Source organism: Panthera pardus, unplaced genomic scaffold, assembly GCF_024362965.1.
Source record: "Panthera pardus isolate Hobbes unplaced genomic scaffold, ASM2436296v1 HiC_scaffold_6, whole genome shotgun sequence".
Lineage (NCBI taxonomy): Eukaryota > Metazoa > Chordata > Mammalia > Carnivora > Felidae > Panthera > Panthera pardus.
This window is the reverse complement of record NW_026526991.1, coordinates 63,376,625-63,389,423: the sequence shown is the minus strand read 5'-3', so window position 1 is coordinate 63,389,423 and position 12,799 is coordinate 63,376,625. Positions and strand designations below refer to the sequence as shown.

At 45.6% G+C, this 12,799-nt stretch overlaps 1 protein-coding gene across 9 annotated transcripts in view; it reads left to right on the top strand.

Moving 5' to 3' along the window:
• The window catches only part of SCN8A (sodium voltage-gated channel alpha subunit 8), a 177,792-nt gene that overhangs the window by 154,408 nt on the left and 10,585 nt on the right, over positions 1-12,799 (top strand). For 6 of the 9 annotated variants that reach the window (XM_053895971.1, XM_053895969.1, XM_053895973.1 and 3 more), the window contains exons 21-25: positions 698-820; positions 6,590-6,874; positions 8,739-8,792; positions 9,252-9,389; positions 10,357-10,461. In XM_053895971.1, coding sequence (XP_053751946.1) covers positions 698-820; positions 6,590-6,874; positions 8,739-8,792; positions 9,252-9,389; positions 10,357-10,461 — 705 coding nt within the window. The remainder of the gene's footprint in view (positions 1-697; positions 821-6,589; positions 6,875-8,738; positions 8,793-9,251; positions 9,390-10,356; positions 10,462-12,799) is intronic. The other 3 variants (XM_053895974.1, XM_053895976.1, XM_053895975.1) reach the window with 1 other exon arrangement.

The following is a 12,799-nucleotide window of genomic DNA, read 5'->3' as shown; positions in this document are numbered from 1 at the left end:
CGTGGGGCCAAAACTCTGTCTAGAAATCGCTTCCTTTGGTTCTTTTCGTCCCGGGAACTGCCAAGCCAGCCGTGGCGCTTACTGGACGTGTTTCCTTTGTTGATGTGGTAACTCGTCACATTCTCCAGCAAATGGTTTCTCGCCAACCAGCAGCAAGAGAGATTGTCCCTGTTGGAAATCCGCGGTGAATGAGCTGAGGCGGGGGCAGCTTGTGTGGAGTGTGTGTATTTATCTGTATTCTTTTCCATAGGTACCATTAAGTTTGTCTGGCTTAATTTAATGGCAACTTCTGGGAGCTGCAGAGGCTGTAAAGGGCGAGGGTAAGGTTTTTGTCATCTGTTCAGGCTCCTCTCCTTCCAATGGAACGTCCTCATTCCCCCTCTCCCTTCAGCCTCCTCCCTTTGCCAACCTGTATGTATGTTCTACTGCCTCCTCTCGAGTTTCTCTTCCCCTTGTGTTTTTTCTTCTGCCTCTCAACCTCCTTTCCTTTCAGGTCGTTTGAGTCCAAGTTGAAGTAGGCAGCTGGTGTTACCCTCTCTCTCTACCTGGGGGCGGGGGGGGCCCAATCTGTGTAATCAGTGCTAGGGGCTTTATTCTAACACTCTGGAACCTCTTTTCTTTTTTCTTTTTTTTTTTTTCCTTTGTTTTGTTTTGTTTCCTTTTTTGTTTTTTGTTTTTCTCTTCTGTTTCCGTGTAGGTCTCTTTAGTCAGCCTTATAGCTAATGCCCTGGGCTACTCGGAACTAGGTGCCATAAAGTCCCTTAGGACCCTAAGAGCTTTGAGACCCTTAAGAGCCTTATCACGATTTGAAGGGATGAGGGTAAGAAACTAAGAGCAGCTGATCCTTCTGCATGCTGATGGAAACTGTTTACGCATGCTAGAACTGATCACATGGTGGGAAGATCATTCAGACACGAACTGTGATGCAGCTGCTGATTTGATCCTCCACTCGCTCCCCGCACCTGCCCTGTGCGAGGGGGTCGCATCAAGCTGCCTCATCACATTAATATGGGCCCCACCCCAACAACGTGCCATCGCAGAACATGTTAACGCTGGCTGTTCTCATTCGGCCTGGCTTACCTGTAGCACTCGGGGCGGCTTTCTGGGCTGTTGGTTTTAATAGGGAGAATCACCAGGTGCAAAGAAGGGGAATTGTAACCCACAGACCCACTGAAAAGCAGAGGCTGCAGGCAGGGTGAGTGCCATATAGGGGCATCAGCCAGGTGGGGACTGTGGCCTTGCAGTCGCTGAGAAAGCGTCTGAGAAGGGGCTGGAAGGCATGATGGCAGGCCTGGAATTGGGAATGGAGCGGAATTTGGCATAGCCCTGGGAAAAGAAATGCTTTTCTTTCTATTCTGATTCCTCTTATTGCACCTTGTTGTTCTCAGCCCAGTCCCATAAGGACTGGCAGCCTCTGTCTGATAGCAAAGCTTTCCTCCTCACCCCCCCCCACCCCTCTGTCCACGCTCTGTGGTCCCCTATCCTGACACAGTCAAAAGGACAATCACGTACGACACCAGATGACCATCAGCTAGTTCTCCTGAAATTTCTGCTATTCCTGCTTTGGTGATACTCCACCCGAATCCCAACGGGGCAAGGTGCTGTCACCCTGCCAACTTAGGAACGAGGCTCCCTCTTGCTGTCTCTCTTGGTTCAGAAACACTGCGCGTGCGTGTGCATGCGCACACGCACGCACACCTTAAAAAGTCAACTTCCTAAAATCAAGTGGGCAACTGGCTTTTGGTGGTGATAGTTGTCCTGTGGTAATCAGAGAGGTCTGTTATACTTAACGAGACCAAGAAAACTCGTTTCGATTCAGATGTTGAATACATGCAGGAGAGCAAACCAGAGGATATGTTTTTAAATGACGGAATCTCAAAATGTAGGAATAAAAATTAAATGGTTCCCGTGGTCCCCAGGGAGCAAGGCTAATTGGAGAAACTAGGTACCAGGACAGTGCTCCTCATCTGTGCATTCCTCATCTGTGATCCCTGGCCACCGTTGCACAGAGCCACCCACGGCCGTCCAGGAAGGTGGAAATTTTGCTGTGATTTGGGGGTTTTATTCTGTTTGTTCAGTCAAATGCTTCTCACAACAAATTGCGTTTCTTCGGTAGCACAGTCACAGTGTGCTTTACTGGGTATAAGCTTTCTGCAGCCCGCCTGAAAGCATCCGCAGGGAGGTCGGTTCCACAGCCACACAGACTTACTTTAACTTAAAAAAACAAACCAGAGTTTGGGAGTGTCTTTCTCCCACCGATAAGAGAGATTTCAGAATGTGTGCAGTAAGGTCTTTGTTATGTTCAGGCCAGGTTTAGGGAGAGAGAGTATAGTTCAAAGTGTCCAAGTCTTCAGACGTAGGATTGCAGTGCTCTCCCCTCCTCCCTTGCCTTCCCACTTTTTTCAGAAAGGGCTGGTTACATTTTTTAAATAAGTCCCATCAGTTTTGTTAGAGTGTTGATAATCTGTTTCGGTGACAGGGATGCTGAGGACCTGAAGAAGGCTGTTGCAGACAGTACTTGCCCCATGGCAGCCGAGCCCAGTAGCCTGTGCCCCTCCACAGCCCCCAGCAGTGATCCTGGGCCTCCTAAAACCAGACCGGTAATACCTGAAGGAAGCCCAAGAAAAAAAGTCCCCAACTGACCCTTGCTACTTTCTCCATCCGGATGCTCATCACTGCCAGTCCTAGCCCATGGCAGAAGTAGTCCGCGTTGACCAGCTGGTGCCAGTGTGCTCAGGAGGAATTTATTCCAATAATCTGGTCGCGTGAGCCCTTTTGCTGCCACACCTCTTCCCTCTAGCCCCTCCCCCTTCCCTGGACTCACAGTTTTTATTCCTTCCAAACTTTCGGTTGCCAACCTTCAAGTCGTTTAGGAACCCAGAGGTCCAGAAGCGGTGATCAGAAGAGCAGAAAGTTTTCTTTGAAAAAGCATTTGAGAGTGCAACCTCTCCCTCAAGGTTTTTTCGAGTAAGATAATTTGAGCAAAGACCAGTTTGAGCCCAAAGCCAGGGTTTCCAACAATGAGTGTTCAGTAAGGGCAGCTCTGATACAGGATCGTCATTTGGTTTGGTTGACCCCGGTCAGCCTCCAGCACTGTCCACCTCTGGTTGGGTGGCGGAGAGGGCTCGGGATCCCATCCTGCCCTGCAGTTCCCCGGCCCTTCTGCAGAAGAGTAACTGCAAGAAGAAAAGATTGAATCTGCCTGAGCTGATAGTAAGTGTCCCAGTGATAAACAGAGTTAGGTGTATACGTTTTATATGAAAGTTACTTTTCTATGGGGCCGTATGTTTTCCATTCTTCGGTGTGGGTTCTTCCGTACCAACACTGAGAGATTATCCTTAGAAAATAAGAAATCTTCTCAAACCAAATACCATCAATGCAGGTGGGCTCCACTGTCACTGTGCTGCTCCAATGATCGGCTCAGACCTTCCTTTGGGAGGAAACATACAGCCCTAGCCTGTCCTGGGACAGTCTTTCCTCTCTCTTTCCTCAAACCAAACACCAGAAAATTGAAGCACTCGTGCTATTGGCAAAGGAATACTTAATGTAGTTCTTTGCTTTTCTCTCCTCCATAGTAATCTCCATTAAAAGACTTTGCTGTGCTACTAAATTTTTGAGGGTACATAATGCTATGAAACATGCATGCATTTTTGTTGATTGTCAGTACATAGTTGTCCATTAAAGCCATGTTCCCTCTGCCAGATATTAAAAGCCGTTTGACAGATTTTTATAGTATTTAATGAACAATAATGTTCTAGGCATTATGAGAAGACACCAATGCTGTAAGAATTAGTATCCGTAGGAATTTTTTCGTCAGTCGAGTGAGATTTGAATCAATCATTAAGTATAAATTTCCACTGGAAAAAATAACTGTGCAGATTGCTAGAACCAAGCTTTGAGTAATGTTTCTGTACCTAGTTTTTAACAGTGAAGTCCGTCATAATTAAAAGCAATGTAGAATAACGTGGGAGTTATTAAGGACCCATTTATGAAGTGATTGCCCGTGGAAACTTGAATTGTCATTTACATTTACCTATAGTGTGAGAGTTCAAGAAAGCGTGGTTTCTTGCCCTTTGCTTGCTGAGAATATCAGCACAAGGACAATTTTATGTGGAGCACAGTTCAACAGTTCCCACTACTAGCTAATGTCTACAGCCAGGAAGAATTATTAGTAAATTTCATCAACTGTTTACTATTCAATTCCTACAACTAATCTAAGAAGTTTTTCTTTGTTTATAATGAACAATTGAAAGTACATTTACATCGTGTAAATGGGTTTTATTGGATTTTATAGGATTTTTATGTCCTGTGTATCCGAGAACAAGGCTCCATAAATACTTCCATCTATTGATTCTTTTAATCCGATCTATGAGTATAAAAGCGGGAAGAGGTCACTTTGTTAATTAGCTGATTATTCTTCCCTGCTATAAATATTACTGCATATTTAACTGTAACACTTTGTAACTTTAACACTGTAGGACAGGTTAGACTGGGTTAAGATAGAAGACTTCGTAGAGGAGGTGGATTCAGAATTGAGATAAAATGCAGCATTTCTAGGTTGCAAATCTTTTGGGGCTACTTCCCTGCTGTACACTCATGATGGTCTAATAGGTCATGATCTCTCACCTAAGCTCTCTTGCAAAATGCTATCGCATAGACTTGAGCTTCTGAATTCTTGATAATCTACTCGCTTACCGTCCGAGAAATGATTATTCCGTTTATAGATCATCCTCCTCTTGCCTATTCATTTGCACATTTCATTGCTTTCTGGTGCTCCACCAAAGGGTGAGAGCAACTATAGAATGAGGTAAAATTCAGATCTGACCACCCGCCAACTTTGGTAACATAAATAAATAAATATGAATATCATTCTCCAAAATAACATTGGGGATTTTCCAGATTTCAGATATTCTGGCTTGCCTCCCTCAAAGTAACGAACAGTGGAAGGATCACCATTTTATACTAATGACAGAGCTATTAAATCTAAAAGAGATTTCTTGGTCTAAGAATTAAGAAATAACTACCTCTCAATCTAAAGGCCTTCATCTGTGAATTGGAGAAACACAAAACTAATATTTTAATCTAAAGGAGAGTGACTCCTCAGTAGAATATCTTTGCCTTTTTTGTATAGGACAGAACAGCTCTTCTCAGCCACACATTCCTGTGAGTGACATTGCAATGTAAGGCAAGAACAGAAGAGAAGGAAAACCCGAACCCAAGTCAAATAGAGCCCAGAGCTGCCCCCTGCCGTTCCTTCTGCAGCACAGCCCTTTTGGCCCTTTTGATGCTGTGCTTATTGGCAGAGTGCCCTTGCCTCTTCCCTGCTGATGCCGCAACATGGTGACACTTCTCACCTCCTTCTAACAAACATTAGAAAGCTGCGTTTATATCCACTGGTTTTATTTTAACTCCATTTTAATTTTCCTAGGATATGAGAAAAAGAAAGACACATTCTTCCCATTTCAGGGTCGCCTTTCTGGGCCTTAGCAGTCCCGCTTAAGACAACAGCAAGTAAGAATCAGGGCAGAATGAACACCAGCCTTGTTTTCTGTCCCAGCCTGCTGAAGTGCTATTTTTGGATGCCCCTCTGAACTCCCCTAGTGAAATCTGCCGCACAGTAGGAGTGTTGTCTAGTTAGTCTCACCCATAGTGTGAATCAAAATCAAAGTTAAAAACAACCCAGAAACTTTGATTCCTGAAGAGTTTTTTCCCTTTGCTTTTTTTCATTCCCGAGTTTAATTGCAGTCAGTGATTTTTAGCAATATGCTGGTTTTGGGGTTTCAAGAGCAGCGATCTAACCCAAAACTGTCCAGAAAACATAAGTCATTCCTATTTCGAATACATCGTGAAGAGTTGAGTCCGGCCCTGGATTGAGCAGAGAGATATCAATCAGCATTAGCCAAACAGGGGTGACTCTTAGATTTCGAAGCCTACCAATTCAGGAAAAAAACTGAAGAAGAATAGTGAACCTTGAGTGAAAAATAGATCTGTTCAGATTTTATTTTATTCTGTTTGGTAGAGGGAATATAGCTTTTTTTTTTTTTCTTGAGCCTGCAAAATATGCATGCTCAGCTATTGCCTGAACTAAGATAACTGGCCTTGCATAAAAGAGACTTTATGTACCATTGACTGATTCCCTGCTAACCCCAAAGAGTAGTTCTCTGTGATTTTGAACAATTCTACCTTGTTTTGCAGAGGGGGAATGTCTGTTGAAAGGCAACTGGTGAGCTTGAAATCAGATTCCCCACGGGGGCATATTTTACAAGTTGGCAAGAAGGGAGACTAGACTAAGAAATAATTTTTTCGGTCCCAGGCCGGAGCCTGGGAGAGAAGACCTAGGTCAACTTGGGCAGGGGAATTCGAGTTAGATGAAGTAAATACGTAATTTACTGGAATTCGTCAAACTACATCTTACAGATTTAGAAAATTTTGGTCCTACTTGTGGATCTGTCCTGTTACCCTGACTCCAAAGGGAACACGATGTTTTTGTAGTCAGAACAAGCCACACAGTATCATTCCCCTCCTGGAAATCAAAAGAATGTGCTTGCTCTTACTTCCAACACTCAGCGACCTCCCCCTTCCAATGCAGGTGGTGGTGAATGCCTTGGTGGGCGCCATCCCCTCCATCATGAATGTGCTACTGGTGTGTCTCATCTTCTGGCTGATTTTCAGCATCATGGGAGTTAACCTGTTTGCGGGAAAGTATCACTACTGCTTTAATGAGACTTCTGAAATCCGATTTGAAATTGAAGATGTCAACAATAAAACCGATTGTGAAAAGCTCATGGAGGGGAACAACACAGAAATCAGGTGGAAGAACGTGAAGATCAACTTCGACAACGTTGGGGCGGGATATCTGGCACTTCTTCAAGTGGTAAGTGTTGCTCTTTTCTTCAGTCCTGTGAAATTCAGACAGCTAGCAGAAATCGCATTTGGCTCCTTCTCAGTCCGACATTCAGAATCAAGATTACTCTTAGTAGGTCACAGACAACAATGCCATTTCCCACACCAGTTCCAGGGAGACACCTTTCCTGAGAATTCTGACTTCCCCAAGGCCTCACTCAAAGGTTATCTTTCACTGTGCTCGAGAGCAGACTCCTGCTCAACAGCAAATAGATTCCTGCAGAGAGATCAGCTTCTCTCTCCAGGACAGAGTATGTATTTAAGGAGAAAGGAAAAACAAAAAAAGAAGGTAAGTACATAGACACAGCCCACCACCACAAAAAAAAAAAACAAAAACAAAACAATTTTGATTTAGCAGGATATTCCTGTATAACAGCTACACTAAACTAACTAAAGAAAAGGATGGGGGCAGTGCTAGGATGCTGCCGCCCATGTCAGCTCAATCCCGAGAGAAAAGTCTCAAATTAATGTATCGCGGTAAGAAAGGATTTATTTTAATTACATAGCGTGCCATCTTGTCTAGTTTTCTCTTCCACCCTTACCAGTCTTTTTTGGAATGTTTGACAAGACCGTATGATGCAGGGAAAGCCCCTAGGCTTTAGAGTCAGACAGATGTAGGTTTGAGCCCCACTCTGATGTTTACTGGATATGTAACCTTGGACGAAATACTCGACTTCCCTGGGGCTGTTTCTTTTTCTTTTAAATGTCGGGAATAATACCTTGCACCGCTGTTAAGAGGATTCATGATAATTTATTAGAATTTCTCAGCAGAATGCCTGGCACATAGCAGTGCTTAATTAATGGCATTTGCTATTGGGTATTTTTGTTACTGTCACAACTGTGCCTACATCATATAGCCGTTGGGAGTATTAAATGGGATAATGCAGGTGAAGCCTTCAACTTGACCTTACAGATAGTGCACACTTACTGTTAGCTAGTATTAGGAGGCAAAGTTAATAGAATAAGCAGTGCTTTATCCAGAGGCTTTTGTTGTTTTATCCCAGTTGGAGAAATTGGACCCACAAATTGAATCTGAATTGGAGCAGCTCCAGGAGAGCAGTACACATCAGTCAGCCGGTCAGACATTGTATTTAGAGTCCCACCAGGTGCAAGGTGCTGTGCATGGCACGGCTCAGGCCATCTGATCAATAAAGAACCGCCCGTGCCCCGCAAAAAGCTTTGAATCTGGTTGAATATATAAAGCAAATAGAACAATAAGAAAACATAGAGAATACTGGATTGCTTAGCCGTATTTGTTTCCAGAATGAGGCTAGGTAGAGTAGATTGAAGGAGAGTGGGTTAGGAAGGGCTGCTCGGGAGGAAGCCAGGATTGCCATTGCCATAGGCTAAATGTGTATAGTGGTAGGGGGAAAGTTCTGGCCTTGTTTTTGTGTTTATTTCATTTTTATGTTAATGCAACTTTGAGGTTTTCAGACCCCCCTTGCTTATTTAACACCATCGTAAAAAATGACTCCTCAGTGTTAGGCTAAGTTCTCAGGACCCTCAAGTGGAGTCCCGCCACTCATTCATAAATGTGAGTTTGCCCCAGCTCTAGGCAACCTTCTCAGACCCATTTTAAAGACCTTTTGTGAAAGTATTCATCCAATTACCATTATCAACGTGTTTCTCTGCCAGACTTTGATGTTATTTTCAGGGACTTAGACAAAGCCCCCTGGGGACCCGTGTTAACAAATAGGAAATTCTGTGTCCCTGTGAGGCTGTGCCCAAACTCCGTCTTGTGTTCTGCTGAACCTGAGCCTGGCCTCTGGGACCCCTGCCTAGACTCCCACCTACCCCCTAACAGGCACAGTCTAATGACTGACTCTGTTTGCCAGGCAACCTTCAAAGGCTGGATGGACATCATGTATGCAGCTGTAGACTCCCGAAAGGTAAGGATACACCTGGCGAAACCACAGCCTACTTAGGCGGTTAGAAAGCAGGCAGCATGGTGGCGCTTACCAAGAGAGAGCGGGTCGGGACACGTATTTGCTTGTTTGACCGATTGCAGATTGCTCTCCTCCTCTCAGTCAGTCATCACTCCCTTACACTGGCTCTGGATGATCAGGCTGTTGCCTTTCCCCGCTGACAGAAATGTGGCTCCTGGGGGACAGCCCTTCCCCCGCCCCCTCGCCTCACGATTTGCATATTCACCCCACCAGTGCTCCCCAGGGCAGGGCCTGCCAGTGTGGCAGAGGGAACAGGCAGGGAGAATGTAGAGCGCCCTCTCCGCAGCTTGTACAACAGCTCAGGTGGTCAGTTATGGCTGATGGCGTTGGCATGTCAGAATCCCCCACCTGATCCCACTCCAGGAACTGATGCTCTGCTTTTTCCCTCCTGTCCTTTGCCAGCCTGACCAGCAGCCTAAGTATGAGGACAACATCTACATGTACATCTACTTTGTCATCTTCATCATCTTCGGCTCCTTCTTCACCCTGAACCTGTTCATTGGTGTCATCATTGATAACTTCAATCAACAAAAGAAAAAGATAGGTCTCCTCCCCTCATTACCAGTGGCCAGAGGTCAACTCAGATGAGAGGCACTTCTATCCCTATCTCTAGAAAGAAAATGCCTCTCTTTCTCTAAAATGCACATCATCGCCTCACTGTGGCCCCGGCCCCCTAGACGTTAGCCCCCGCCCCCAACTTTTTCTCTCGGGGGCTTGATTTCACAGTATGCGGTTTACCACATTTACTCGCGATTGTTGAAGCCTTTACTGGGTTTGGCATCCAACCAGAGGGAAGCAAGGTCAGAGAGGGTCTAGTCACGGGTGAAAAGGAAAGCGGCAGGTGAATAGCAAGAAATGGAGAGTGTCTGGACTCGTAATCACCTGTGGTAATCCCTGGGCACCCCTAGCAAACTGGGGTTTGAGAGCCCATCCTCGGAAAGTTCACTTACTTACTGCTCCAGATGGTTAACGATTTTCCAAAACAAACTGAAGCACTGACTCCTGTCGTCCATTTTACGAAACAAGACTGTGTCAAGGAACTCCCCACGTTGCTTTTTTGCGCTCGGATTTCTGAAGGTTTAATATCGTCGGAAATTAGTCCCGGGCTAGTAACCGGGACTTGAAAATCCTTTCATTTTAAAATGCTTGTTTTTTTTTATAATTTTATCAGGAAAGCAGGTCCAAAAGATATGTATGAACCAGTGAGGTGCAAGCATCTCTGCCCTTGGGTGTCCCCTGCCGGAGGGCCCACAGCTGGATAGTCCATCTCCCTCGTGCCCGGCCACTGGCAGGTCTCAGGAATCCCAAGCCGAGGACAGAGGCTGGCGTTCCTTTGAATTAGAATAGTTGTCCCAGGTCTACCTCATTAGGGGGCTACTAGCCAAACTGACCTCTGGAGAGGTAAGGGGGTAAGGCCCCCCCTCAGTGCTTAGGGCTGAACCTTAGGTCCAAACCACAGCATGTGAGAGCCTATTGTAACAGTTCGTTCTCTTCTTTCTTCCTTTACTTTGGAGGTCAGGACATCTTCATGACTGAAGAACAGAAGAAGTACTACAATGCCATGAAAAAGCTGGGCTCAAAGAAACCACAGAAACCCATTCCCCGCCCCCTGGTGAGTGCAGGCCAAGGGCCGAGTGAGACCCCATACGGAAAAGACACTGGTAGGGTTATTGCAAAGGAAACAAAGGGGTAAGTGATGAGCCGCCTGTGCCCTCTGATCCTCTCCCAGCTGCTCCGCCCAGAGGACCTGGGGAAAACAGCAGAACAGAGATAAAGGTACGGGATGCCTTTGATATTTGTGCTCGACCTTTCCTCTGAGACTTCCTTGGGCGGCAGCAGAGAATCAGCATGTTATATAGCCACATTGGCTCTGGCACTGGTAGAGAGATGTTTTAAGAGACAACTAAAAATTAACAAAGGACAGTGAAAATGAAAGCTGACCTCTTTCCTACCAGTACAAGATAGGGCGTGGTCACTGTCTTCTCAGTTCTCTACCCAACAAGGAAGTCTTCCCAAGAGAAAGTAATACTCTGGCTATTTGTGGGAGCAGAAGAGGGTGAAACTAGGGGTCTGATGTCCTGATTTTCTGTCTCGAACCAAGCCTTTTGTAAAACAGACTCGGGCACTGGGATTCCGCTTTGCCCTTCTGGTGGTGGCCGTTCCCTTGCTTCAGAGCAGATAACTGCTCCTGAAGCCATATACCCAGCGGGGTGGGACATAAGCCCCAGGCTCAAAGTTCCATCTTCTGTAACTTTCATATAAAGTAACTTTTTATTTAAAAACGGCACAACCCTAAAATAAAAGCTTATCTGGCAGTCTCATTTGTAAAAATAAAAGTAGAGCTCCTTTGAATCAAGACTGGGAGTCCCAGAGCATTTTCCCTATGTAACCCCACACCCTGGGGCTTGCCTGGCTTACTTGCCTCATCGACTTCCAAGGGAAAGGAAACCCTTGGTTTGAAAACCGACAAGTTAAAAGTGATCCTGAAAGTAAGCATCAGTTTAAGTGCCTAGGTTCTTTCGAAAAAAAAAAAAAAAAGTCAGGGAGATTTTTTGAAAATTTATTTATTTAAATTCAAGTTAGTTGACAAAATCAGGGCGATCTTAAAAAAGCGAATGTTTTTTGTATTTCCCTGATGTCAGAGTTTCCATCCTGTGATGGAAATGAGACTAAGGAGACGGGAGAGGGTTAACATGTCTGAAGTTCCGTTCAGGCCCTTGCACACGGGAACTTGAGTATATTTTCGTCCACTCTAAAATATGGTAGGAGACATTAATAAAGAGTGATCGGCCCTCATTCAGCAAATAGTTCTAGATCCCCTCCTGCATTCCAGGCACTAGGCCCCAAAGTGATGAACAAAATTCAGACCCTGTTGTCAATGGAGCTTATGATACAGAGGGGCTAGAGGTAGTAAGTAAGTGAACAGCTACAATACAGTGTGGAATGTTGGGAGAAAAACAATATTCCGTGGAGGGCCGTGACAGAGAACGTGGAGGCTTGGGGTGGGGGATCTACTTGAACAGAGTAGTCAGAGAAAGGGAAGTAGGGAAGGACTACTTGGATAGATGAGAAGGAGCCAGAATGTTAGGGGAGGAGAACCTGGAAAAGCAAATGAGGTTCTAAAAGCAGAAAGCATCAGTATGGCCAAGTGGTAATGGCCGAGAGGAGGGAGCATGAGATTAGCAGGATGAGGCTGTGAGAGGCATCTCTCAGCCAGGCTAACAATAGGAATTTCATTGCAAGCCCAATGGAAAACCATCGAAAGGTTTTAAGTCAAGAGGGATGTGGTGCATTTATGTTTTTAAATCATCACACTTGCTACTGTGTGAAGACCATGTTGGATGAGGGCAAGAGAGGAAGCAGGGAGACTAGTCAGGAAACTTCCAGAAGTCCAGACAGAAGGTACTGGTGCTTGGGCCGGAGAAGGGCCAACAGAAGCTGGGTGAAGTGGGTGGGCTCAGGAGAATCAGTAGGACCTGCAGCGCATCAGGCAAGGGGAGAGGGAGAGGAAAGCGACAAGGGTGACCCTCGGGTTTCTGGCTTGGAGACTGGGTACACGATTGAGATGGGAGAAGAGAGGAGTGGGTTGGGTGAGGGGCAAGGGAAGGACCTGTTAGGTTTGAGATGTCGAGAAAGCAACACAGGAATTCAGAGGAAAGGATTTAAGAAAATGACGTACAAAGGTGCTATGTACGCAGTAGGAATAGATGAGCTCTCCTGGGGAGAGTAGAGAAAGAAGAGTGGAAGTCAGGGAAGACATGGCCGGCAAAACGGGCTGAACAGGAGCAGTCGGCGAGGCAGGAAGACACCTAGAAGTGTGTGATGGCGTAGACACGACACAGAACAGAGAATGACAGTTTTAGAAAACTCTTGGGGAGGTGAAGACTGATGTCGGGGTCCGTCCGTGCTCCTGATTTCCCGACAGAGCAGCGGGATAGAGCTGGCCAGAA